This window comes from Muntiacus reevesi, chromosome 1, assembly GCF_963930625.1.
Source record: "Muntiacus reevesi chromosome 1, mMunRee1.1, whole genome shotgun sequence".
NCBI lineage: Eukaryota > Metazoa > Chordata > Mammalia > Artiodactyla > Cervidae > Muntiacus > Muntiacus reevesi.
In genome coordinates this window covers 79409652-79434699 of record NC_089249.1, presented here as the reverse complement: position 1 = coordinate 79434699, position 25048 = coordinate 79409652, and the positions used below count along the sequence as shown (strand labels likewise).

Sequence of the window (25048 nt, the reverse complement as noted above, 5' to 3'; positions counted from 1 at the left end):
TGTACCTCTTTCAGGGCTTAGCACACGGTAGACGCTCCATTAATGTTTGAATAACTGAGTCAACAAACAAACTTATTTTATTAGAAGTTAAGTACTTATGTGGTAGAAAGAGATTGCTTTCATATAGCACTTATCTTTATTGGGCACCTGGTAGAGTGAGAGGAAGTTGTCCCCACCTTAACCAGTTAATAGTCCAAGACAGATAACAACAGCACGAGTGAGCAATTAAGGAACCAGAAACTTACTCCCAGTGCTAGTCATCAGACATTTTCGAGGCGCTGGAGCCAAGTGTGGGGGTAAATTGGGTGGGTCTGGATGGAGCACAGGTGCCCATGTCTTCCGTGTCTTCCCTCCCTGCAGGGAATGGGTACTGAAGAGCAGCATCCTCATTGCCATGGCTGTTTACACATACCTCCGCCTCATCGTCGACCACCACGGGACCGCCCAGCTCCAGGCCCTGCGGCAGAAGGAGGTGGACTTCTGCATCTCACTGCTTCGGGAGCGGGTGAGGACAAAAAACCCGTAGGAAAGTGAGACCCAGAAAGGGACACCTCTTGTCAGTTCTGTGGTGACCTGGGGCCAGAGATGTGTTGGAGGTATGGAGGTGGTTCAAGGTCTGTTGTTTTTTCATCACTGTAAGACAAATGAGGATAGCAGGGTGGAGAAATCAGTGTGGAGTAGCCCTAGTTCCTATGATGGCAGAAGATGAGATGGTTGGAAGGCATCACTGATTCAGTAGACACGCACTTGGTGAACTGTGGGAGATGGTGAGGGACAGGAAGGCCTCGCTTGCTGCAGTCCGTGGGGTCCCAAAGAGTTGTACACAACTTAGGGACTAAACAACAGCAAAGCCCCAGTTATTAGAATGCTGCTGGTTACGCTGGCATCCTAGGGATTTTCCTGGTCAGCTTCATGGACGCTGTCCCACAGCATGTCATAGACAGAAGCTGTCTTCTGTTCCCTCTGTTATGTTATCCCCACCCATCCACCTGCCTGCCTGGGTAACTGCCATGGTCAGGTGGGATAGTGAATTGTCCACTGTCAGATCTCCCAGGAGGGACAGATCCTAGAGTTAAAGCTGTCTAATGCAGTAGCCACTAGCCACGTGTCACAATATAAGTTAAAATCAGTTGATATTAGGAACTTCCCTGGCAGTGCAGTGGTTTGGATTCTGTGCTCCCGGTGCAGGAGTCATGGGTTCAGTCCCTTGTTGGGGAACTTGGATCTCACATGCTGCACAGTGTGGCCAGGAAAACACACACACACACACACACATTGTAATTAGATAAAAGTTTTAGATTCAGTTCCTTAGTTGAATTAGACACGTTTCAAGTGCTCATTTGCCACGTGTGGCTAATGGGTATTCTTTTGGACAGCACAACTAGAGGTCATGTCATTACACAGAAAGCTTTGTTGGACCAGCAAGTTCTAGGGTAAGGTGTCTGGGGCTCAACTTACCAGCCCTAGCCTTTTGGAATGTTTGTGTTCCTTTACCTCGACTGAAACCATTCTAGGAGGAGAGGGCCACAGATTAACGTGAGAGCAGCAGGACTTCAGCAGTTTTCAGTAACCTCTCCTCCTTGATTTCGGTCCCCAACTTCAGCTCTCTTCCCCTTGAACAGCTTAGAGCCAGTCCCTTGGTTCCAGAAAAATTGTGTAATCCATTCAACCCTCTTTCCTCCCCTCCCTAGAACATATTGTTCCTTCCTCCCTGCAGCAGGTAGACAGTTCTTGTTTTTATTCTCTCTCCATCTCCCACCACCCACCCCATCTAGTTCATGGAATGTTTGATGATTGGCCGAGACCTCGTCAGACTGCTTCAGAATGTTGCCAGGATACCAGAATTTGAACTGCTTTGGAAAGATATTATCCATAACCCTCAGGCCTTGAGTCCTCAGTTCACAGGTAAGTAAGGGTTGGAGCATCTTCTCTTTGAGAGGTCAGTCGAGAGGGCAGAAGTGGGTGGATAGGAGAGGCTTTGGCGGTCAGGTTTAAGAAGCTTGGGACTGGGCAAGCTCTGCCGGGGACAGCTGGATGTGGGAACAGCGGGAATACACAGAACCATTCATGTTCCCAGACAGTCCCTATGTGGCAGGCTCTGGCTGTCTGTCATTTAAGAAAAAGTGAGATAGAGAACTGTGATCCTCCTCCTCCTCCTGTCCCAGCAACTCTTGGGCTCAAGAGGTGAGCCAATGACCAATTTCCAGCTTCACTGATTGTCAGGAGTGTCAGAGGTCAGCTTGTGAGACTGACTCAGCAGAGGCACTGGAATTTGTCCTGTAAGCAAAGGCTCCTCCCCAGGAACTGTGATGCCTCTGAATTCCAAGGATCTAGCTTAGGCAGAATCCCCTGTGGGGGAGGGAGCGTGTCTGTGTGCCTCCCCCAACGAGGCCCTTTTCATCTCCCTTTTGCCTTCCCAGGGTCCTTATGGTCTAAACAATGACCGTACAGCTTTGTTCCCAGCCTGTCTCCAGCATGCATTTGTGTGTGATATGTGTACATGTGCACACATAACACGAGTGTAACAGTCTAGGACTGGGACTGGGAAGTCAGGAAAGAGGAGAAGCAAGCTCTGGTTCTATGTTATGTTGTACTATTTCTTTTATGGAAACATGTACTGAGTTGTTTTAAGTGCCTGCTGTGTGCTAGGCTCGTGTATGTTAACTCATTTAATACTCAGAACACTCCTGTAAGATGGATATTTTACTTTCCATATTAACAGATAAAGAAAATGAGGTTCAAGGAGATTAAGTAATTTGCCCAAGGCCACACAGCTAGTAAGTGTCAGAGGCAGGATTTGGATCCAGGTCTGTCTGACTCCGTAGCTCGTGCTTATGCCATAACACCACACTGATCCCAGGACCCAGTGGTGGGACCATCAGGAGCAGAAAGAGAGGCTAGGGTTTCCCAAAATTTTCCCTAACTTTCCCACATGTTGCCAACTGGAATAGTGTGAGTAGGTGACTCTGGACGGCCAGTAGAAGAAAAGAATGAATACATCTGGGTCCTGGGGATGGTGGTGGGATGGAGCAGATCATTCAGATGCTGGTTGGAACCCCCTCTTGGTCACGTCTTAGAATCTCCCCAAGAGCAGGACCACTGGCCATCAGCACCTGGCCCAGGTGACCCACCTGCCTTCTGTTCCTCCTGGTCATCAGTCTGTTCTCTTCTCTTTCCTTCCATACTTGGTTCAGGTATCCTACAGCTTCTTCAGTCAAGAACATCTCGAAAATTCCTAGCATGTCGTCTAACCCCAGACATGGAGACTAAGCTCCTCTTCATGACATCCCGGGTAAGCTAACCCACTTCAGCAAGAAGGAAGCTGCAGGTGCTAGCTGGACTTCCGCCTTCAGCCTGCAGATGTCTGGTGGAGGGCAGGTCAAGTGTGCGATTGGGCATAGAGCTAAGAATTGGGGATACAGTGTTGAGAAAGACATAACAGTTCCAGTTCTTACAAAGCTTTCAGTCTGTCTAAAGCAGTCATTAAACCAATACTTGTATACAAATAATGTAATTTACTATTGTGAAATGTGCCATAAAAGAGTAGAGTGAGAGTGTTCATTCTGGGAAACTCATGGTTTCTCTGGGTGAGCCATGACCTCTCAGGAAGAGAGCCTTTTGGTTTCCAAACATGGCTGAATATGACAGCACTGCTTGAGGAGCATGTTAAAAATACACCTTCCTGGACCTTACTTTCCCAGAGGATCTGATTGTGGCAACTGTATTTTTAACAGACTTTCCAGGCAGCAACTTCGGTGCAGCTAGTCTGATGTTAAGGAATCACTGCTCTAGCCAACTTTTGGTTTCCCAAGTCATCCAGGAGAATTGTCTACATCTGGGCCACATGTTGCAATTTAAATTAGTTACAATTAAATAAAATTTAAAGTCCAATATCTCAGTTTGAGAAGCTACATTTTAGGAGCTCAATAGGCACCATCCTTGCTGAATGTTCTGTTGGACTGTGTTGATTTAGTTTTGTTTCTGTTTTGTTTTTTTAAACCTTTCTTGCCTCTATTTTGGTTGAATTGGGAATAGAAGAGGAAATCTGTATCTTCCCCTTAGGAAGGGTTGCTATTTGTACCCACTTAGAGCCCACTTAAGGAAAGGACTTGGGTGGAAGAAGGTTTGGAGAATCTCTGTGTTTTAGATAATGATCCTGTTAGGTCATTCAGCCTAGGAAAGCCTTCAGTCAGTGCTAAGTAGACAGCATTCTTTTTAAATCGAGGAAGAGTTAAATCAGGATGTCTTCCCAAAGGCAGAGAAACTTGAGAGACAATTGGAATTAATGACCAAGTCATGGGAAGAAATTGAGGTTTAGGTCAAACCTGGAGTTGAATGGTGCTCATTTTCCTCTGTCCAGAGATCCCACCCTCCCTTCCTAGCTCTTCTTTCTAACGTTTCCTTCCCCCAAGGTGCGGTTTGGTCAACAAAAGCGATACCAGGATTGGTTCCAGCGTCAGTACCTGTCAACCCCAGACAGTCAGTCTTTGCGCTGTGACCTCATTCGCTACATCTGTGGAGTTGTCCACCCTTCCAATGAAGTGCTGAGTTCGGATATCTTGCCCCGATGGGCCATCATTGGCTGGCTCCTGACAACGTGCACGGTGAGCAGCTGGGCGAGGAGTGGAGGTTACAGGGTGGTGACCCCGCCCTCCCTCACGTCCTGTACCTCCATGCTCCCTCCTGACTCTGGGCCACCTGACCCCGAAGGGCCCCTTTTCACTCTCTTCCTCCTGAGTATCTCAACCTTGCCCTGCCTCCCTTCATATCTCTAGAAGTTTACTCACACTTTTTATTTCCCATGTGAGTTTAGGGTTGAACAGTTTCATCTGAACCTTTACTGCCAGTCTCCAAGCCTGGGTTTCTCAGGCATCCCTGTCTTTCCTGTTAGCTTCCAGAAACCACGTATGATTATTCCTCTGAAGTGTTCCTGACTCACATTCAGGTCTTGTGTTCCTTACACCCTTACTTCCGGGCCTTTTGGCGTCAACTCTGGATACTTCCCTTCTCTGAACAGGGTGAATCCACAGTAGAGCCATTTCCTTCCCAGCGTTTCCTCTCTGTGCCTGGGGTGGGAAACTGTTCTGTGGCATCTAGCTGCCCTCTGACCTCTCCTGACAGGGTTCCCCCTCCCCTGTCTGACTGGGTCCTTGGAATGTGCTGATTCAGATATAACAGCAAACTATGCTTAAGGGTCTTCCCTTCAGGAATGTGCCTGGGGAGCTCAGCACAGGCAGCTGAGGGTGTAGTCTGAGTGTCGTAGCTTGCTGAGGGTGTAGTCTGAGTGTCGTAGCTTGGGGGTGATCATGGGACCCCCAGGCCCAGATGTTCTCCTTGTGGGATCGAGAACCCAGACCAATCCCCAGCCCCTTGGTTGGTGAGACCACATATACAGATTTGGGTGTCTTCACCCCCAGGGCAGTTCCACCCTGACTCACTAGAAACTTATTTCGTGGATGGAGCAGTTAAGTGGGCCCTAGAATCTGCCTTGGGCTTCTGCAGGAAGGGAGCTAGTTGATGAAATTAGCCTCTTTTTTTCCTCTCTTTTTTTCCAGTCAAATGTCGCTGCCTCTAATGCCAAGCTGGCTTTGTTTTACGACTGGCTGTTCTTCAGCCCAGACAAGGATAGCATTATGAACATAGGTATGTGACCGAGGCCGGGCAGCACCGCTGCCCAGCCCCCCAGCGCTGCTGCCTCGTCTCAGAGACAGTGGCCATAAATGTCAGGGCAGCGTGGGGTGGAGACAGCTTATCTGGAGCAGTTCCGTTGTTTCTCATCCGTGCTCCCTTGACCTAGAAGGAAAATTGCTTTGATGAGCCTGAGCGACCATCCCACCCCCTTCACCCCATAGCCTTATGTTCGTGCTTTGAGTAGGGAGGGCCCAGGCAGAGGAAAAGCCTTTGCTATCTCCTGCCACCTCCCTCCTCCAAGCTGAATGCTGGGACAGGAAGGGAGATGAGGGCTGTGAGCCGTTGTGGGGAGTGTCTACTTTTGGATCTGCTCAGCAGAACTAGAAGGGGGCGGGGAAGACATAGCTTTCTCTGGAGCCATTTGTATATATTGATACCTTATTTTATGGGGACTCTCTGATGTGGGGGGACCCTTTAATTCCACACTCTCCAGAACCAGCCATCCTGGTCATGCATCACTCCATGAAGCCCCACCCAGCCATCACTGCCACACTCCTGGACTTCATGTGCCGTGTAAGTGCCATAGCCCTTTTTTCTCCAGATGTTTGCCCAGCAGTTAAATGTGTGTCCTTCTAACCTTGGCAGTCAGTGAATAGGTCTTCCAGTGCCCCTTGACTGTGGGAGCAGAAGTGGGTCATGGTCATGGGTCCTTTGTCCTAAGTTGGTGAAGCTTCTCTCCCACATTCCCCCTGTCTGCAGTTGGATCTTTCCGTGTCTCCATGGGGTTTCTTAGCCGCAGGGATGATGACTTCAGGTAAAACCCTGTCTCCTTGAGGAGCACCGCAGTTGAGTAAGACTTTCCCATTTTAACAGCGCAGGACAGTCAGGAACATTCCAGTCCTTTCTGCAGCCATACCTCCCAGCGTTTCCTGACTGGAACCAAAGCTGCTTTTTAGGTCTAATTTAGTAGAACAGTCTGGATGGAAGGTCCTGTCCTGTGCTCATTTTCTGCTCCTCTTCCCTTCCAGATCATTCCCAACTTCTATCCGCCGCTGGAGGGCCACGTGCGGCAGGGTGTCTTCTCCTCCCTCAATCACATTGTGGAGAAGCGGGTCCTGGCGTAAGCACTTCATGTGTCTGTGGGGCAAGGAAACCACTCGTTTTTCACTAGATCAGGCTTGTCCAGATACTGCTGTACCACTGCCGACCCTTTCCCTTGAGATGTGTAGAAAGTACTAGCTCTACCACAGACTGCTAGGCGTACGTCCTCTTGCCGCTTAGAGGAATTTCTCTCTCAGAGGGATTCGGATGCCTTCCCTGTGCCCCAGTGCCCCTTCCCAGAGAGTATTGCCTGCTTACACCATTGGGCTTAGACTTGCTTATTGTTTAGTTCCATGTAGCATTGGAAGTGAGGAGCTCTGATATTGACCTTCATTCATGTTCCCCATTAGGCATTTGGCTCCCCTCTTTGACAACCCTAAATTGGATAAGGAGCTGCGGGCAATGCTGAGGGAGAAGTTTCCTGAGTTCTGCAGTTCACCCAGCCCACCTGTGGAAGGTATAGACCCACCCAGTCCATCCCTGATTTCAGAAGAGGGATGGAGACATCCAGGGTGCTCAGACTAGAACCCTTGTTTAGGATGCCATGTGCTCCACCTCCGTGACTCTGTCCAATTCAATTTTTCTTGCCCCAGTTTTTTCTTTTATTCATTTTTATGTCATCTTCTCTGGTTCTCCTTCTCCATCTTATCTGCTTTTCACTAACATCCCTTGCTCTCTTAACTCCTCTTTTTTGTGTTTAACCGGCCTCTCAGTAGGTAGAAGACCTTCATGGAATGTATGTTTATCTCACTTTAGCTTTGTCCATCTCTTCTTTCTTCCCAGCCCCAGGCCTGGTCCTCTGATGAGAGGTTGTCATGTTGGGTCTCAAATCTTGCTTCCAATTCCAGGCAGATCCCCTTCCTTTTTTGTTTTGGGGTAAGGGCTTAAGCTAGGCAGAGCTTTCCAACTTGGTTCTAAGTTAAAGAGCACTTGGGACTGTGCCTGATCTTATCTACTGGCTGATCCTCAGCTGAGCATAGAGGCTTCAGGTGCTGTGCTGCTCTCATTGCTGGCAAGATCCACCCCCACAAGCCCTGGAAGGTGGAGGAAAAGATGCCTGTCCTTTCAATGTCTGTGTTCCACTTAGGTCATGGGCTCCTTATCCTCCCACTTTCCCTCTCGTTTCCCCTTCCCAAGAGCATGGAACACAGGAGGCCATCAAATGCCTTGTCTTTCTTTCTTCCAAGTCAAAATCGAGGAGCCAGTTTCCATGGAGATGGACAACCACATGTCAGACAAGGATGAGAGTTGCTATGACAACGCAGAGGCAGCCTTCAGTGACGATGAGGAGGATCTCAACAGCAAAGGTAGTGCTGACTTGTGTCAGTCCTAAGAGGACTAGCTGGGGGGAGCAGCCTCTGTGTCTTCTCTGTGCCTCTGAGTTAGTTTTGTTATCAGTGTTCCTGGATGAGACTCCAGAACTTGACACTGAAGCAGAAGGGAAAAAAGGACAAGTGGTCCCTGCCTTTTCTTGCTTCCTGAGGCTAGAACATGCCACACTCAGGGAAGTGCTTCAGGCACTCAATAGCTCTGAGTGAATGGTGCATACCCAGCACGGGTCAGCAGGGCCGACTGTTCAGGGGGCTGTCTGGCTTCTCCTGTCCGGGCTGAGTGACTCTTTTCCTAAATCACTCCCTTCAGGGAAGAAGAGAGAGTTTCGCTTCCACCCGATCAAGGAGACAGTGGTGGAGGAACCAGTTGATATTACCCCTTACCTTGACCAGCTCGATGAGTCCCTGAGGGACAAAGTGCTCCAGCTCCAGAAGGGGAGGTGGGTGCCGGCCCTGGGTGTCTGCCTGGTACTTGGTGGGTGCAGTCTGGTGTGGAGGGGTTCTGGTGGGCTGTGTGGAGAGGTGACTGAAGCGGCACAGGGGAGACCTTCTACGGTTTAGGTTGCGCGGTGTGGGCTGGGAGGGGCAGCCTTGTTTCCCAGCCCTCCAGGCTCTCACTCCAAGGTTCTGAGTAGAAGAGCTTCTGAATAGAAGAGTGGAAGCTGTGCTGTGGGGGTTCCCCTTCTCCTTGGCCGCTGCCCAGGGAGCAGCAGGTTCTGCCCTGAGGCCCCCGCCACAGCCCGGCTTCCCACAGAGCGCCTTTGTTTTGTCTCTGTGCACGCGAGTGTGCTGGGTGTGTGTCCCTCTCTCTGCTCTCCTCTGTGTCCCTGAGACTTCCTCCCCCTTCTGCTCTGTAGCGACACAGAGGCCCAGTGTGAGGTCATGCAGGAAATCGTGGACCAGGTCCTGGAGGTGAGGAGGAAGCAGCCCAGCCCAGAGCCCCCCAGGCAGCTACTCCCCCTTCCCCTCCTCTGGATGGGTCCCTTCTGCTGGGGGAGGGGCCTGCCGATCCTGGAGCTGCAAGCAGATGAGTTCAGAGGCTCTGGGTAGTGGGGGCAGTGAGGCTGGGTCTAGGCGGTGACAGTCTCTCCTCTTCTCACCACCCAGGAAGACTTTGACTCAGAGCAGCTGTCTGTCCTCGCTTCCTGCCTGCAGGAGCTCTTCAAGGGCCACTTCCGAGGGGAAGTGCTGCCCGAGGAGATCACTGAGGAGTAAGGCTCATCTTTCTGGACCCTTCCCACCCCCCACCCCCATCCCTACCCCAGCCTCAGGAAGCTAGGGGTATGCTCTTATGGCCCGAGTCCAAGAGGCACCTTGCTGGGGACTCGAGAAAAATCATCTCTTCATTTGTTTTTCTTCTCACACGTACTGATTCACCTAAAGAGGATTTATTTTTGCCTGCTGAACACCGGGCATACGGGGTCACTGGACTTGGACGCCTCCCTGCATGTCCTGCCCTGCTCCGCACCCAGCAGCCCCAAGTCTTTGCTGCTTCAGGTGGGATTGGACCATTGCCTGGAACTCCCTGAAGGGCAGGAGTCTCACTTAGAGTGACAACAACCAGACTGGTTCCATGTTAGGCCCCTGATTTCTCTGTGAGCAAGCCTCTGGGGCAGCAGGAAGTTCCATGCTCGTTAAGAAAGGAGCAGGCTGGCATCTAGCCTCAGGCTGGTCCTCCACAATAGCTGGCTGTAGCTCACCTTTCCTCCTCAGTCCTGCATGGACTCTCATATATCACCTTCGTCTTGTAGGTCCCTGGAGGAGTCTGTGGGGAAGCCTCTCTACCTAATATTTAGGTAAGCCTCTCTGATGTTTAGGTCTAACTGTAGGAGATGTTGCCCTCTCCACCCTCCCTGTCAGCACACTTATGCCTCTGTCCTGGGGTGATGAGGCTCCTTCTCAGAAAGGAGGGGTATGCAGTGGGCACAGACAGCCATGCCCCCCAGAAGTGCATGGGAGAGTCTGCCCCAGGTAAAGCTCGCCTCTGTGCTCCCATCTCCCACTCCAGGAACCTGTGCCAGATGCAAGAAGACAACAGCAGCTTCTCTCTGCTGCTGGACCTTCTCTCTGAGCTGTACCAAAAGCAGCCCAAGATTGGCTACCACCTGCTCTACTACCTAAGGGCCAGGTGGGTGTGGTCCCATGTAAGAAGGTGTCGGGAAGCATCCTGGAGCGTGTCTCTCCTATCATACCTGACTCCCCAGCCCCCTTGGTTTCATCACCAGAGCTCGGGGTGGGGGGGGTGTGTGTGTGTGTGTGTGTGTGTGTGTGTGTGACAGTTTTAAAGTGTGTGTGTGTGTGTGTGAGACAGTTTTAAAGTGTGTGTGTGTGTGTGTGTGTGTGTGTGTGTGTGTGTGTGACAGTTTTAAAGTGTACAATTCAGTGGTTTTAGTATATTCACAAAGAGAATCCCAGGGACGGAGGAGCCTGGCGGGCTGCCATCTATGGGATCACACAGAGTCGGACACGACTGATGCGACTTAGCAGCAGCAGCAGCAAAGATATGCAACTATTAGTACTATCTAATTTGGAATGTTTTCATCACCCCAAAAAGAAATCCCATACCTGTTAGCAGTCACTTTCCCATTCTCCCTTTCACCCAGCACGTGTAACACTGATCTGCTTTTCTGTCTCTATAGGTTTACTTTTTCTGGATAGTTAATATAAATGGAATCATACAGTGTCTGATTTTTCATGACTGACTTTTTCACTTAGCCCAGTGTTTTCGAGGTTTATCCCATTGTAGTGTGTATCTGCATTTCATTCTTTCTTAATGACCAGATAATGCAGTTTATGGCTATTACTATGATTTATTTTCCCATTCACCTGTTGACGGTCATTTGGGTTGTTTCCACTGTTTTGTCTGTTTTGAACAGACCTGCTGTGAACATTCACGTACAGATTTTTGCATGGACAGATGTTTTCGGTTTTCCTGAGTATATACCTAGAGGTAGAATTGCTGAGTCCAATGATAACTCTATTTTTACATCTGTGAGACTTGCCAGACTGCTTTCCAAAGTGACACAAGCACTTTGGTTCCGCCAGCATTGTGTGAGTTCTGATTTCTCCACGTGCTCCCGGACAGTTGCTGGCTTTTGAGCATAGCCAGCCTGATGCACGTGAGGTGGCATCTCATTGTTTTGATTAGCATCTCCCTGATGGCAAATGATGATGAGCAGTTTTTCATGTGCTTATTGGCCATTTGTGTTTTCTTTGGGAAAAAGGTCTGTTTCAATCTCTATTTTTCAATTGGGTATTTATCTTTTTTTTGTGGATTTTTAAGAGTTCTTCAGATAAGGGACATCATCTGGGTAGATGTCCCTTATCAAATATATGGTTTGTAAACATTTTTTCCTATTCTGTAGATTGTCTGTTTACTTTCTTGATGGTATCTTTGGAAACACAAAAGTTGTAAATGTTGATCAAGTCCTGTTTTTGTTTTTTTTTCTTTTGTTGCTTGTGATTTACTCCTGTGTTCTTATAAGAGTTTCATAATTTCAATTCTTAGATTTAGGCCTGTAACCCATTTTGAGTTAAGTTGTTTGCATATGGTGTGAGGTAGGGATCTGTAGGTATTATTGCCCTCATTTCTTACAGCCCAAAGAACAAGAGAGAAAGCTTTCTCTAACCTGACGTGCGCCCTCTCTCTTTTCCTGTTCTTTACTCTTAGCAGGTGGTAACTTCACTGATTGTGGTCTCAGCCCTGTTTGGAACACAGGGGAAAGCTGGGGAGAAAGAAGAGTGTCTCCTGATTTCCATAGTCACCAAGTCTCTGGGGAAGGCCAGGGAGGGCCATGAGACACGTTAGCCTGGGGCATTCAGGGCAGCAAAGGGATTCTAGAGTGGGGGTCTACTTAGGGGTTTTTTGAGGCCTGGGTCAAGCTGCTGGCTGAGGCCCGACTGGTCTTGCAGCAAAGCCGCCGCCGGGAAGATGAACCTGTACGAGTCATTTGCCCAGGCCACCCAGCTGGGCGACCTACACACCTGCTTAATGATGGACATGAAGGCCTGCCAGGAGGATGACGTGCGACTGCTCTGTCACCTCACACCCTCCATCTACACAGAGGTCAGCACCTCGATCTGCGTCCCTGGGATGGCACAGCTGTGCCCGTGGGCTCATCAAGAGACCACATCTCGTTGCACACGACCCTCACCCTCCTCTCCCCCTCACTTTTGGCCTCAGTAGGCCCCTTCTCCCACACCGCAGCCGTACCCTCCTTCTGCCTCTCTCCATCAAATTGAGAAGTGTCTAAAACCACAGAATTCTTGTCCTGTGAGCTGGTGTCTGGGCCTGTCCACTTGTCTCCTCTGCTTTGGCCCCATCCTCTGGACGCAGGACAGACAGGGCTCCCAACCAGATCCATGTTCACATATTCAAGCTCTCTGGCCGTCTGATTGCCCTTGCAATTCTCTCTGGTTTTTTTCAAGACCAGGGCCTCTGTAGTGGAGACTCAGCTCTCATTTCCCTTGTTTACTAGTAGTCTTCTCTAGGAATTGGGACATGGGAGGAGATAACAGCTGTTTTTCCTCCTCTTGGTGAGAGTTCCCAGGAACAGGGAAATCAGGGCGCAGGGTGTGGGCATCACAGGAGGAAGTGCGATGTTAGCCAAAAACCCGAGGGAGGAAGGGCACTCATGCCCAGCACCCCCCCCCCTCCAGAAGGGGCCCTGCGCAGCCCACACCCCGCACCCTCCCCAAACACACCCACTGTCTGTACCTTCTTTGGCAGGGGTCAGTACACACTGGATTTCTTTGCTGCCAGAGATGCAAATGCTAATTCTGTCATCGCTTCACACAGAACTAACATCATGTCCAGTCCCATTCAGCTCCAGCTTTGTCTCTAGGTGGCTCCCCATTCCTTTCCTTACACACGCATACTCACTGTGTGGACGCACACGTTTAAAACTGTGGGTTCTTTAAGGATTAAAGAACCTCATAGCTGTTGGATCTTTGTTTAGAGATTATGTTAGGACCCCACGTCTGGCTAGCCCAGCATCCCCTGAGCTTGTAGGGCGTGGGGATGGGCTATGAGGGGAAAGCTGAGGGGTGCACTTTGGACTTCTGCCCTTCTCTCCCATTTTTCCTCCAGTTTCCAGATGAGACCTTGCGGAGCGGGGAGCTGCTCAACATGATCGTGGCTGTTATTGACTCAGCACAGGTGAACACAGAGCTGTCATCCCAAGAGGCCTGGGGATGTGGGGCCCTGCTCCGCCCTCCTGCCTGCAGAGAGAGAGTCCTACTCACAGGCACCCTGCTGCTCCTGGCAGCCACTGTGTGTACCTTCGGCCCCAGGGGCTGGGAAGGAACGTGGAGCCCCAGGGCGGCAGGCTAGGTGTAGGCCAGTTCTGCTTGGAGTTCCCCTTATTCTCCATGCTTCGGGGGCACTCCTCTTCTTCAGGGAAACTGAGGGGACTGTTTTCAGCTCTCTGTTGGTCTTCCCCTTGGCTCAGAACAAAAATGGTCAGACCACTTCTAGTTGACCTTTCCTGCACACGTCCCTCCGAAGCTGTAGCTTGGCTTGTGGTCCCTTCTCAGTCCTAAACTGGGGTCCCATTTCTGCTCCTCCCCACCCAGGAGCCCTCCCACTGTGCTTTCTCCTCCCTACACCTGTAATCCAACCTCCCATGGCCCTTCCCTCAGCACAGGCTGGGATGGATCGGGGTCCAGGCTACATCCAAGCAGAGAAGTTGCCTCTTCTCACTCTGCCATCAGGACATAAGGGATGGCTTTCTGTAACAGTGTTTGCTCCAAACAGGGGGGTCTGGTTCCCCCTGATGCCAGTTGCCCGCTTGCCAGTGCCCTCAAGCCTTCAGAGTCCCGGTGTCCGTCGGGTGCCTTTTCCTTCACATCTCTTTATCACTTGGGTTTCACGTCCTCTGATTTTTCCCTGAATGAGCTCTTCTGCTTCTCCTTCCATACTAGCTTCCTGGCCTCTTTTAAAACCAATGGTTTCTGCCTTCTTCCTCATCCCCTTTAGCTCCAGGAGCTGGTCTGCCACGTGATGATGGGAAACCTGGTCATGTTTCGAAAAGACTCAGTCCTCAATATACTCAGTGAGTGTGCCAAGCCCTGAGGTTCCCTGGGAGGTGAGGGGGTGGCAGCCCTGTGTGCTTGTTGTTCAGTCGCTCAGATGTGTAACCCGATGAACTGCAGCGTGCCAAGCTTCCCTGTCCTTCACTATCTCCCAGAGGTGGCTGTGTACTTTCTAGTAACAGGAAGGCTGGTTCTGGGGCTGAGAATGAGGTAGAAGGTCCTTCCAGCCTACCGTGGGCCTTCGGCAACATCTGTTTGGATCTGTTTTTTGGCTCTATAAAAGTTCCTTGACCTCCCAGCCTCAGGGTGACGAGATTACAGAAGTTGTATGAAGGCTTTGGAAGTGTGGTCTTGGGATGGCTGTTCCCACCCCGTACGTCCTTGCGTGGGGTGCTGATAGCCAGTGGGTTGGCCTGCTCTGCGTGTGCGACAGAGTGTGAATATGTGTGTCTCTTCTCGGTCTGCTCAGTCCAGAGCTTGGACTGGGAAACCTTTGAGCAGTACTGTGCCTGGCAGCTCTTCCTGGCCCACAACATCCCCTTGGAGACCATAATCCCCATACTGCAGCACCTCAAGTACAAGGGTGAGTAGGGTCGTGGGTGGGGAACGTGACTGGAGAGGAGAGGACACTCCCGGGCTTGGGCCTCCTGGCTGCTTTGGCGATCAGCCCAGATCCACAGCTCCTTTTCCCACCAGAGTGACACGTGCCGGAAGGCAGGCCCCCAGTCACTTCTGCTCCCTAGGTGTGTTCCGCAGGCCGCCACTGAGCCAGGTGTGAACTGGGGCTCAGGTGGCGCGGGACTGGGGGCCTTCTTTCTGGTTTCTTGTTGAAGGTTATCTTTACTCCTTCCAGTAGCTGTGGTTGGGGGATGGGAGAAGTGCCGGAATTTCTTTCCAGAATTTTGCATTCCTCTGAACAGCCTCTACCCTCCTCCATAGAGCACCCAGAGGCCCTGTCCTGTCTCCTGCTTCAGCTCCGAAGAGAGAAGTGAGTTCTGCCCCCGCCCGTGGGGGCTCTTTAGTCCCCGCTCTGCACACACCAAGAGGCCCTGTCACATAAGGGCTCCTGTCCTGCCTCTTCGCTGCCGTGTTTTTTCCTGTTGTTGACATCTGCTTATTCCACCCTTCCCCCAAAGTGATTTACAAATAAGCAGGTCCCCTGGGATCTGGGCTTCCTCTGGACTTCACTCCCCTGCCCACCAGGAGCTGCCCTCAGAGGTGGGGACCGGACATCCCTGTTTCCTGCTGCCACAGCAGTTCTAATCCCCGGAGGCTCCTGCTCCCCTCCCCCTTGCTCCTGAGGCCACCACGAGGCCAGTCCTGGAGGAGGAAGGGTCAGGGTGGGGGAGCCACACCGTCCCTGCCTCAGCCTGCAGAGGGCAAGCCGGCTGAGCAGGGGTGGGCGTTGAGGGAGAGCGGGCGGAGGCCCCTCCCTCTGTCACAGCGCTTCTCCAGAAACCCCAGGTGGATGGAGCAGCAGCTGTACACCTTTTCCTGCCTCCCTCCTTGCCATCCTTCCACCTTCTCTCCTCTCTTGGCTGAGAGACTGGAAGTGGTGCAGAGCTTCCTACAGGAAGTGGGAAGGTTGGAGGGCTGTGTGTCCCTTCCTCGAGCTCGATGCTGGGTGGCCCACCGCTCCATCTGGGCAGGGCACAGGGAGCACTCACACACCACAGGCTTGTCCTTTTGCCTCTCGCCCCACTTCTTGACTCTTCTGGGCAGCGTGGGGGAGATTTAGTGGGGCTCCTTCCCAGCACACACACACACACACCTTCTACTGCCACTGAGAAGTGAAACTGAAAAGTCTCACTTCTTGTCTCCTGGCGTCCGCAAAGGATGAAACCAGGCATTCCTTGGCCCAAAGAGAAGAGGGAGAAGGATGTGAGAGTAGAAAGCTATTGCAACCCTGGGGTGGGACGGGGTAGGGAGGGCAGGGTTTTGGGGAAAAGTCCATGAGAGAGTGTCAGGAGTTCCTGTGGTCAGCTGTGTGAGCCAGGTGCCCCTGCCCACACCCCTCTCTTGCCCCCAGGCCCAGCGAGGAGATGGTGAAGATGGTGCTGAGCCGGCCCTGCCACCCTGACGACCAGTTCACCACCAGCATCCTGAGGCACTGGTGCATGAAGCATGACGAGCTGCTGGCTGAGCATATCAAGTCCCTGCTCATCAAGAACAACAGCCTCCCACGCAAGAGGCAGAGGTGGGACCCTCCCCGCTGGCCTGGCCCACAGCCCGGCAGCAGGGCAGTCCAGTTTGGTCCCTGCCTGGCTTGCGGGCGACACCTAGTGGTGTGAAGCAGCCTGGCGTGCAGGACCACTGTGGCCCCTTCGCGTCTGCGTCTTTTTCTTGTGCCCCGTCTTTGGTCCCTGTTCTAAGCACACCTCCATTACCCCGCCCGGCCCCTCCCAGGCCTGTCCTGCCTGTCTCTGTAGGGGCTGCCTCTGTCCTGAGGAGGAACCCCAGTAAGGGAGGCTCTCCATGCTCCTGGAGCCTGCACCCCAAGCTCAGACTCACTCTCGTGACTTCCCTGCAGCCTGAGGAGTTCCAGCAGCAAGCTGGCCCAGCTGACTCTGGAGCAGATCTTAGAGCACTTGGACAATCTGCGTCTCAACCTGACCAACACCAAGCAGAACTGTACGCTCCCCCGCCCTGTCCGCCCTGTCCAAGTACTCCGACCACCTGTGGATCTGGGTGGGGCAGCTCGCAAACAGCTCACTGTTCTCCTTCCCTCCTCTCCCTTCTCCCTCTAGTTTTCAGCCAGACTCCGATTCTGCAGGCTCTGCAGCACGTCCAGGCGAGCTGTGATGAAGCTCACAAGATGAAGTGAGGCTCCCTGCGCTTGTGGCCCTGAGAAAGGGGAGGGCGTGGGCGAGGGCGGCCTGCTGGGGACACAGACTGAGTCTCCGGCGAGACCAGGTGCTTGAACACAGATCAGAGACAAGGGTGGGAGGGTGGCCTGGGGGCCAGGACGCCCACCTTCTGAGCTCTCCCTCTCCCTCTCAGGTTCAGCGATCTCTTCTCCCTGGCCGAGGAATACGAGGACTCTTCCACCAAGCCACCCAAGAGCCGGCGAAAAGCCGCTCTGTCCAGCCCCCGAAGTCGAAAGAATGCCACCCAGCCGCCTAATGCCGAGGAGGAGTCTGGCTCCAGCAGTGCCTCGGTGAGACCCCTGGCCGGGCACGCCACGCACGGGATGCGGGGAGAGGCGGGGTGTGGCAGAGCTGGGCCCAGCAGCTGCCCGGGCTAGCGACTCTCTCCCACCTCTCCCTCAGGAGGAAGAAGACACAAAGCCGAAGCCCACCAAACGGAAGCGGAAAGGGTCCTCTGCGGTGGGGTCTGACAGTGACTGAGGCCGTCCCCGCCCCCCCCCCATGGTGCATCAGAGGTTAACAGAGGCTGGGGAGATCGCAGGGGAGCAGCCTGTCCCCATCCCAAAGCTCTCCCGGGGAGAAGGACGAGCTGCCCCCTTCAGCACAGCCTGAGAAGCTGCCATCAGCCCCAGCCCCACCCCCCTCTGGGGCCTGCAGCCCCGTCACTGCTGCTGCCGCTGATAGTCGGGTTCCCACTGAAGCCAGAGGCTGTGCGAAGCTGGGACTGTGGTGGAAGTCCTTGCCCCCTCCCCCAGCCTCCCCAAAAGCTATTTCAGTAGAGGAGAGAAATGGCCAAGGGGCAGCTGGCCACAGAGGCTAGGATGAGAGCAAAATGTGTATGTGCACCCCACCCCGCTCCCCTTTCGGGTCTTGATCTGCTCTGAACAGGCATTTTATAGTTGTCCTCTGCACATCGGTGTGAAATGAGCATTTAATCTGTGATGTGCTCAAGTCGCCTTTTCCTCTCCGAGGGCCAGATGCCACAGGTGTTCAGGAAGGAATCTGAGAGGGGGGCCACAGCCACACCCGGGCCGCCCTGGAGGCTGGTGCTGACCTGAAGTTGGCACCTCACGCCGGGCCAGAGCCCTGGGAGTCCCAGAGACATGTTCCACAGAACTGTCAAATGGTCCCATTTCCTTGGATCTGTCTGTCTTGTCTTTTTCTTTTTTTGGCAGAGATAATCGCATTTTAAAAGTTGTTTTTAAATGACAATAAAACAAGCCAGAACCTCTTCTGTGCCAGAGTTGCTGCCCCCACTTACCCTGTGCATGTACTGGTGGTCTTGGTTTAATTGGCACCCTTCTCCCCCTTCTCTCTTCCTGCCTGCCCCCTTCTTGTCCAGAGCAGGAGGGAGTTGGCTTTAACCGCCACATGCTTCTTACTGCTCCTGGCTATGCAGGCCAGGCGCTGACCTGTCCAGGCAGAAAATCGATGCTGTACCATCTCCCAGAAGCCTGTCTGTCCTTATCCATCTCTCAAGAAAACTAGAGGCTTCCAGAAGCTGCCAGAATGCTGGTGTTACATTGGTGGTGTAGTGGTGAGCATAGCTTCCTTCTGGAAGCTAGTGTCATACTCTAATGCTTACCAGCTACTGGAGGACTGCCTGCTTGGGCGCGGGTTGGGTGGGGCAGGGGTTGCTAATATGTGTGCCTGGAGTAGAGAGTTCAGATACCTGAGCGAAGGAGCCCTCTTCCAGCCGCTTGCCCATTCATGTTTACCAGCAGAAAAGCTCCTTGGCTATGCGTTTGTTCCCCTGCTGTCCCGGGAGCTTGAGTGGCAGGCTGAAGAGACAGGAGTGAAGTTCGGGCTGACAGCAGACAGCTCCTCCTGTTCAGCCGGCAAATTTATCTTTTACAGAACCCAGGTTTTCCCATCCCTCAAAGCTGCTGCTCCTTCCTTTGAAAGCTTAAACTGCAGGAGGCCTCTTTTCCTTCGCCTCTCTCCTTCCCCTGTTCCCTCTGCCCCAATTAAAACCAGGATGGAAAGCATTCGCTGGCTGGCCCCAATTATTGTCCTTTTGCCCAAAGGGAGGGGCCTCTGCCGCCGTGGCCCCTCCAGAAGTCTGGCTGTCTGGGCCTCCACCTCTCCCCTACTTCGCTCTCGGCCCCCACCCATCTCCTGGGGCTGCTGCTACTGGCGGCTGGAGGGAGGGCATGGGTCTGCCCGACGTGCCATGCCGCAACTTGCAGCACCATGTGGGCCGGAGGCCGAGTTCTATAGTCTCCTGGAAGAGAGTGCCACCTTCCCGCATCCGGTGAAACAGAGGGAAAAGGGAAAGATGGACTCGGCTCTTGGTGTCATGGCTCTCTGACCGGGGCCCAAAGTCCAGCCAGATGTCTAGACTGTCCTAGAGAAAACCTTGAAACAGACCCGACCCTGGGATTTAGGGAAGGCTTGAGCACCGCCCAGGAGTTGGTAGGGTGCGAGCCGCGAGAGGCCCGGGAGGGAGCGCGCCTGGGGCGGAGCGTCGCTCTGGGAAGGGCCGGGCTGCGGGGCCGCCCCCCACTAGCACTCCTCCCGGGCCTCGGCTCTTCGCCCGTGGGGAGGGGGGCCGGGTGGGAAGGGGCGTGTGCCAACGCGCGCGCTCCCGGGAAGGAGAGGTCTGAGCGCTAGACCAGCGGCCCCAGTTTGTCGGGAGTATCGGGCCTGTCTGCGAGCTGCTGGGGCCAGACCGGGCCGAGCGGAGGAAGCGGGCACCATGGCCTCTCTCCTGCTGCTACCCCTGTTGCTGCTGCTGCCGCTGCTGCTGCTACCGCTGCGCCTATGGTCTCAGTTGCGCTGGTTCGCGGCAGACTTGGCCTTCACGATGCGCGCCCTACGCTGCAAACGGGCCCTTCGAGCGCGCGCTCTGGCTGCGGCTGCCGCCGACCCAGAAGGTCCTGAGGGGGGCTGCAGCCTGGCCTGGCGCCTAGCGCAGCTGGCCCGGCAGCGCCCGGCGCACACCTTTCTCATTCACGGTGCGCAGCGCTTTAGCTACGAGGAGGCCGAGCGCCAGAGCAACCGGGCTGCGCGCGCCTTTTTGCGCGCGCGAGGCTGGGACGGGGGACCCGGCGGCGGCGGCGGCACGGGGGGCGCCGGGGAAGGCGAGCTGGCGGCGCACTGCGCGAGAGACCAGGCGGCCGGAAGCGGCGCGGCGCGGGCCGTGCGGGAAGGGGATGGCGCGGCCCCTCTGGCACCTGGGGCCACCGTGGCGCTGCTGCTCCCCGCCTGCCCAGAGTTCCTGTGGCTCTGGTTCGGCCTGGCCAAGGCCGGCCTGCGCACGGCCTTTGTGCCCACCGCTCTGCGCCGGGGTCCCCTCCAGCACTGCCTCCGCAGCTGCGGCGCCCGCGCGCTGGTGCTGGCGCCAGGTAAGGCCGGAGCGCCCGACAGACGGGGGCGGGGCCAGCCGCGGAAAGGGGCGTGCCGAGGGCCGAGCAAGAGTGGGCTGGGGAGGAGGCCGCATCTCTCCAAGGGGTTCGGAAGCGGCGCGGAAAAGAGTTCTTCGGGCTTGTGATGGGAGGCAGCTGGCTCTCTGTGTGGTTTCCCAGGGATTCCCCAAGACTTGGGCTCCAGGTCCCAGCCCCATGATGGGACGTCGGTTCTGTCCTCTTCAGCCTTACTCGGGAGTTGTGCGAGTCGGGGGTGGGGAGTCTTCCGGGTCGGGTAGAACTGCGGGACTGTGCTTTCCCACCCCATCCAGAATTCCTGGAGTCCCTGGAGCCTGATCTGCCGGCCCTGAGAGCCATGGGGCTTCACCTGTGGGCTGTGGGTTCTGACAGCCGTCCTGCTGGAATCAGCGATTTTCTGGCTGAGGCCTCAGCGGAAGTGGATGGGCCAGTGCCCGGGTACCTGTCTGCCCCCCAGAACATGACGGACACGTGCCTGTATATCTTCACCTCCGGCACCACGGGTGAGGATATTTACCTCCTAGAATCTCAAGCCAAGGAAGGCAGGGGCCTGGGAACATGATCTATGACCTCCTCAGTTCCTAGGCCACTCCTCCAAAGCCCCCAGAGAGAAGGGCCAGGATCCCCTACTTCACCAATCCTCCCACCCCTCTTCATTTCTCCACTTCCCTGAACGTCCCTCATTTCTGGGACATCCCGGTCTGCCTTCTCAGTCTCAGCCTTGCCTCTGCCTCTTGCTGTGGGAAACCCAGCAGGGGCAAAGAGGGGTTCAGACCCTTCCCTGACCTCCGCCACCCCCACCCCCAGGCCTCCCCAAGGCTGCTCGGATCAGTCACCTGAAGGTCCTGCAATGCCAGGGATTCTACCAGCTGTGCGGTGCCCACCAGGAGGATGTGATCTACCTCGCCCTCCCACTGTACCACATGTCTGGCTCCCTGCTGGGCATCGTGGGATGCTTGGGCATTGGTCAGTCTCTCCCACCCCAACCCCTCCTTCAGCCCTCTGGCAAGTGTTTGTGCCAGCAAACCTCTAAGTACCTACGGTGGTGTGCTCACCTGGGGATGCTTCCTGAGCCCTTCACGGTAGAGAATGGAGAGGAAGGAGGCTGGGTCTCCTCTCCAGGAGTTCCTGGTTCAATGGAGAAGCATCACCTGCTCAGACCTACAGGCTGAGCAACCAGCGGGGCCATGCAGTTCGCAGAACTCCAGGCTCCAAAGGCCAGGGGATGGGAGGGCTGTGAATGTCAGCCCAGGAAGGGGCAAATGGAGAAGAGGGTTGGGACCTGGGGGCAGGATTCAGAGAATGGACTGCGTGAGGATGGAAGTGGGGACAAGGCGGTGACCTCCCTAAATTACAGGTGGGAAAGGATGAGGGCCAGCTTGGCCTGTGGCAAGGATGAATGTCACAGCCTGGTCTTTCAGGTCACAGCCTGGTCTTCCCAGGGAAGAAGGGAGTCAGGCCCCCACGCCCCTCTCCAGCTATTAAGCTCACCTCCTTCCTTCCTCCTCTCCCTCCCTGATTCTGGCAGGGGCCACGGTGGTGCTGAAGTCCAAGTTCTCAGCTGGTCAGTTCTGGGAGGACTGTCAGCAGCACGGGGTGACGGTGTTCCAGTACATCGGGGAGCTGTGCCGGTACCTTGTCAACCAGCCCCCGGTGCGTGGGGCAGATCCTGGCAGAGCCACGGCGGCAGGGAGATGGCCAGTTGACAGGGGGCACTGAGACCGTTGTCTGGGAGTCAGAGAGAGGAAGCAAGAAGAAGAAATGGAAGGGGGGAGAAGGAGCCTGGGTGGTCGGACGTGGATGCTTAGTGGAGGGCGTCGAGGAGAATGGGGAGCAGGGCCCCACTCCGGGGAGCCGGCTGGCAGCTGGAGGCTGAAGCTCCCGCCCCTCTGCCCACTCGTCTCAGAACAAGGCAGAACGTGGACACCAGGTCCGACTGGTGGTGGGAAGCGGGCTGCGGCCAGACACCTGGGAGCGCTTTGTGCGGCGCTTCGGGCCCCTGCAGGTGCTGGAGACGTACGGGCTGACCGAGGGCAATGTGGCCACGTTCAACTACACCGGACAGCAGGGTGCTGTGGGGCGCGCCTCCTGGCTCTACAGGGTGAGTCTCAGGAGGAACCCAGGAAATCCGTGGGACGGTGGCGGGGGAGTGAGCGGGGAGGGGGCTCACGCACCGGAAATGACCCAGTCCCTGGGTCTCCCTTCCCCCAGCATGTCTTCCCCTTCTCTTTGATTCGCTATGATGTCACCACAGGGGAGCCAATTCGGGACACCCAGGGGCACTGTGTGGCCACATCTCCAGGTTTGTGTCCAGGTGGGGTGGGCGGGGGTGGTGCACTTGGAGAGTGGGGTGGGGGGCGGCCACCCCTGACCCCGGTGGCTCTGGCAGGCGAGCCAGGCCTGCTGGTGGCCCCTGTGAGCCAGCAGTCGCCATTCCTGGGCTACGCTGGGGGGCCAGAGCTGGCCCGGGGAAAGCTGCTGAAGGACGTCTTCCGGCCTGGGGATGTTTTCTTCAACACGGGGGACCTGTTAGTCTGCGACAACCAGGGCTTTCTCCGCTTCCATGATCGTACTGGAGACACCTTCAGGTACCTGCCCCTCACTTTCTGATTCTTCTCCTGGGCATCTGAATCTCTGGGACCCAAACCCTCTGAACCTCTAACGTGCACCAACCTAGCCTCTCACCTAACCTCTCCTCTCCAGCCTCCAACTTCTTCCCCGAGACCATCTGGCACCTCGCCCTCATCCCGGCCTCTGTCTCTCCCCACCAAGCCCTGCCCGCTAACTCCCAATTTCCCGTCTCTGGCAGGTGGAAGGGGGAGAATGTGGCCACCACCGAGGTGGCCGAGGCCTTGGAGGCCCTGGACTTTCTTCAGGAGGTGAACGTCTACGGAGTCACTGTGCCAGGTGCCCAGGTGGCGGGGAGGGCGCCAGGCCCACCACTCGGCGGTGGTGTCCCCTCGGGTGCAGGGAGCAGAGGGCCTCGTGGAGGTCAGCGCCCACGGCTGACCCTGCCCCCCGCGCCCACCAGGGCATGAAGGCCGGGCGGGGATGGCAGCCCTGGCTCTCCGTCCCCCCCACTCTCTGGACCTTGTGCAGCTCTATGCCCATGTTTCTGAGAACTTGCCACCTTATGCCCGGCCTCGATTCCTAAGGCTCCAGGTAAGCAGCCACCCCTGCTCTGACCCTTTACCTCACCCTATGTATCTGCAGCAGTCATTGACTCCCAAACCCTACCAGAGGACCCCCACATAACATACTCTGTGAAGAGAAAACAACACAGTTCCTTCCCAGACACATACTCTTCACCCCCTTCATCCTTCAGGCCTGGCCCCTTCTCTTCCCTGTCACCCGCTCCTCTAAACCTGGACCTCATCTCCTCTTTCCCCAGACCTGCCCCTTCACAAAACTCAGGCAGTTCCCCTGAACCGCTGGGGCAGAATACCCCTTCCTTCAGCCTCCTCTGACCTCCCCCTCCCCAGGAGTCCCTGGCCACCACAGAGACCTTCAAGCAGCAGAAGGTTCGGATGGCAAAAGAGGGCTTTGACCCAGGCGCGCTGTCCGACCCACTCTACGTTCTGGACCAGGCCGGGGGCGCCTACCTGCCGCTCACCCCGGCCCGGTACAGAGCCCTCCTGGCTGGGGACCTTCGCATCTGAGAGCCCCCGCGCTAGCACGCCTGACGGGGCCTCTGTGGGCTGGGGAGCTGCTCCTAGGGATCTTTTCTGTACCAGGTTTGCGATCTTTATTTTGTAATAAACGTGACCAGAGCTCCTCTGGTTCTGCCTTTCTGCTCCACAGTATCCACTTTCCTGTCTGTCTGTGGAACTGCTTTTCTCGCTGACATTTTCTCCCAGTCGGAGCCACAGGCGCTCCTGCCCTGACTCTGGGCCTGAGCTCACTGTCTGGATCTCAGTATTTTTCCTCTCGGATGACCCCGTGTGATCCTTGTCCCTGGAAAACCCCTGATGACTGATGTCTGTGCTGTGGGTGTTCTGTCCCAGTTTCACTCCCTGAGCGTGGGGCCCCCACTGCTTCCTCTGGGGAGCCAGAGGTCCCAAGGGGCTCGCTCAAATGGCCTAAGTGAACAGAGGTTTGGAAACAATGCCCCCTGCGGGCAGCCAAACATCTCCACAAGCTCACCTGTGTTTGGGGCCTGGGGAAAGGTCTTAAATGGGCAAAACAGAGGCTTCATTTAGAGGGAAAGGACCCTCTAGACACCTCTCACCCCCAAAAACTGGCTTTGTTATTCATTCCATGAGGAGGAGGGGTGCAGCCAGCCAGTGCAACTCAGATGTTCCAAATTTTACCCACATTTAGTCCTGTATTCCCAGAAGTAGCAGCACAGTTTCTGGGGAGAGTCTGCCTGAAAGCCCTCCTTGGAGCAGGGCTCCAAACACATGTATGCTTGTGGTGGCAGAGGGATGGGGAAATCACAAGGAAAGGGGCCTCTCCTTAGCTCCTGAATAAGGTGTCAAAAAGGTGAATCATCAGGGAGTTCCCTGGCGGTTAGGATTCACGCTTTCACTACTGTGGCCTGAGTTCAGTCCCTAGTTGGGGAACTGATATCTCGCAAGCTGCATTGCATCACCAAATTTTTTTTAAAAAATCTTTTTAAATAAATAAAACTGATTCAAAATAGCTTTAAAAAAAGTTAATCACCTTAAAAGCTTGAAATGATGAAACTGCTGCTTGTCTT

At 54.7% G+C, this 25048-nt stretch overlaps 2 protein-coding genes across 4 annotated transcripts in view; both read left to right on the top strand.

The window, feature by feature from the left end:
* Positions 1-18206, top strand: part of INTS3 (integrator complex subunit 3) — a 38492-nt gene extending 20286 nt beyond the window's left edge. For all 3 annotated transcript variants that reach the window (XM_065903812.1, XM_065903811.1, XM_065903808.1), the window contains 24 exons: positions 361-505; positions 1776-1905; positions 3195-3292; positions 4413-4604; positions 5556-5643; positions 6125-6204; positions 6660-6751; positions 7083-7189; positions 7920-8039; positions 8374-8503; positions 8921-8975; positions 9171-9274; positions 9815-9859; positions 10072-10191; positions 11976-12129; positions 13153-13221; positions 14041-14116; positions 14566-14679; positions 15036-15084; positions 16126-16293; positions 16627-16727; positions 16844-16916; positions 17097-17253; positions 17366-18206. In XM_065903812.1, coding sequence (XP_065759884.1) covers positions 361-505; positions 1776-1905; positions 3195-3292; positions 4413-4604; positions 5556-5643; positions 6125-6204; positions 6660-6751; positions 7083-7189; positions 7920-8039; positions 8374-8503; positions 8921-8975; positions 9171-9274; positions 9815-9859; positions 10072-10191; positions 11976-12129; positions 13153-13221; positions 14041-14116; positions 14566-14679; positions 15036-15084; positions 16126-16293; positions 16627-16727; positions 16844-16916; positions 17097-17253; positions 17366-17443 — 2545 coding nt within the window. In that variant the 3' untranslated portion in view covers positions 17444-18206. The remainder of the gene's footprint in view (positions 1-360; positions 506-1775; positions 1906-3194; positions 3293-4412; positions 4605-5555; positions 5644-6124; positions 6205-6659; positions 6752-7082; positions 7190-7919; positions 8040-8373; positions 8504-8920; positions 8976-9170; positions 9275-9814; positions 9860-10071; positions 10192-11975; positions 12130-13152; positions 13222-14040; positions 14117-14565; positions 14680-15035; positions 15085-16125; positions 16294-16626; positions 16728-16843; positions 16917-17096; positions 17254-17365) is intronic.
* Positions 18207-19494: 1288 nt separating this feature from the next.
* On the top strand, positions 19495-24142 carry SLC27A3 (solute carrier family 27 member 3). Its single transcript, XM_065926386.1, has 10 exons — positions 19495-20310; positions 20643-20852; positions 21157-21315; positions 21878-22002; positions 22256-22450; positions 22561-22651; positions 22739-22937; positions 23159-23256; positions 23381-23511; positions 23832-24142. The coding sequence occupies exons 1-10, from the start codon at positions 19662-19664 to the stop codon at positions 24006-24008; spliced, it is 2034 nt and encodes a 677-aa protein (XP_065782458.1). The 5' UTR covers positions 19495-19661; the 3' UTR covers positions 24009-24142.
* The last annotated feature ends 906 nt before the right edge of the window (positions 24143-25048 follow it).

Excerpts from the sequence above, each read along its gene's own strand:
- SLC27A3 (XM_065926386.1), top strand. The coding sequence starts at position 19,662 with ATGGCCTCTCTCCTGCTGCTACCCCTGTTGCTGCTGCTGCCGCTGCTG. Across the intron at positions 22,003-22,255 it reads ACCTTGTCAACCAGCCCCCG|AACAAGGCAGAACGTGGACA; the intron begins GTGCGTGGGGCA and ends CACTCGTCTCAG. Across the intron at positions 22,451-22,560 it reads GCGCCTCCTGGCTCTACAGG|CATGTCTTCCCCTTCTCTTT; the intron begins GTGAGTCTCAGG and ends CCCTTCCCCCAG.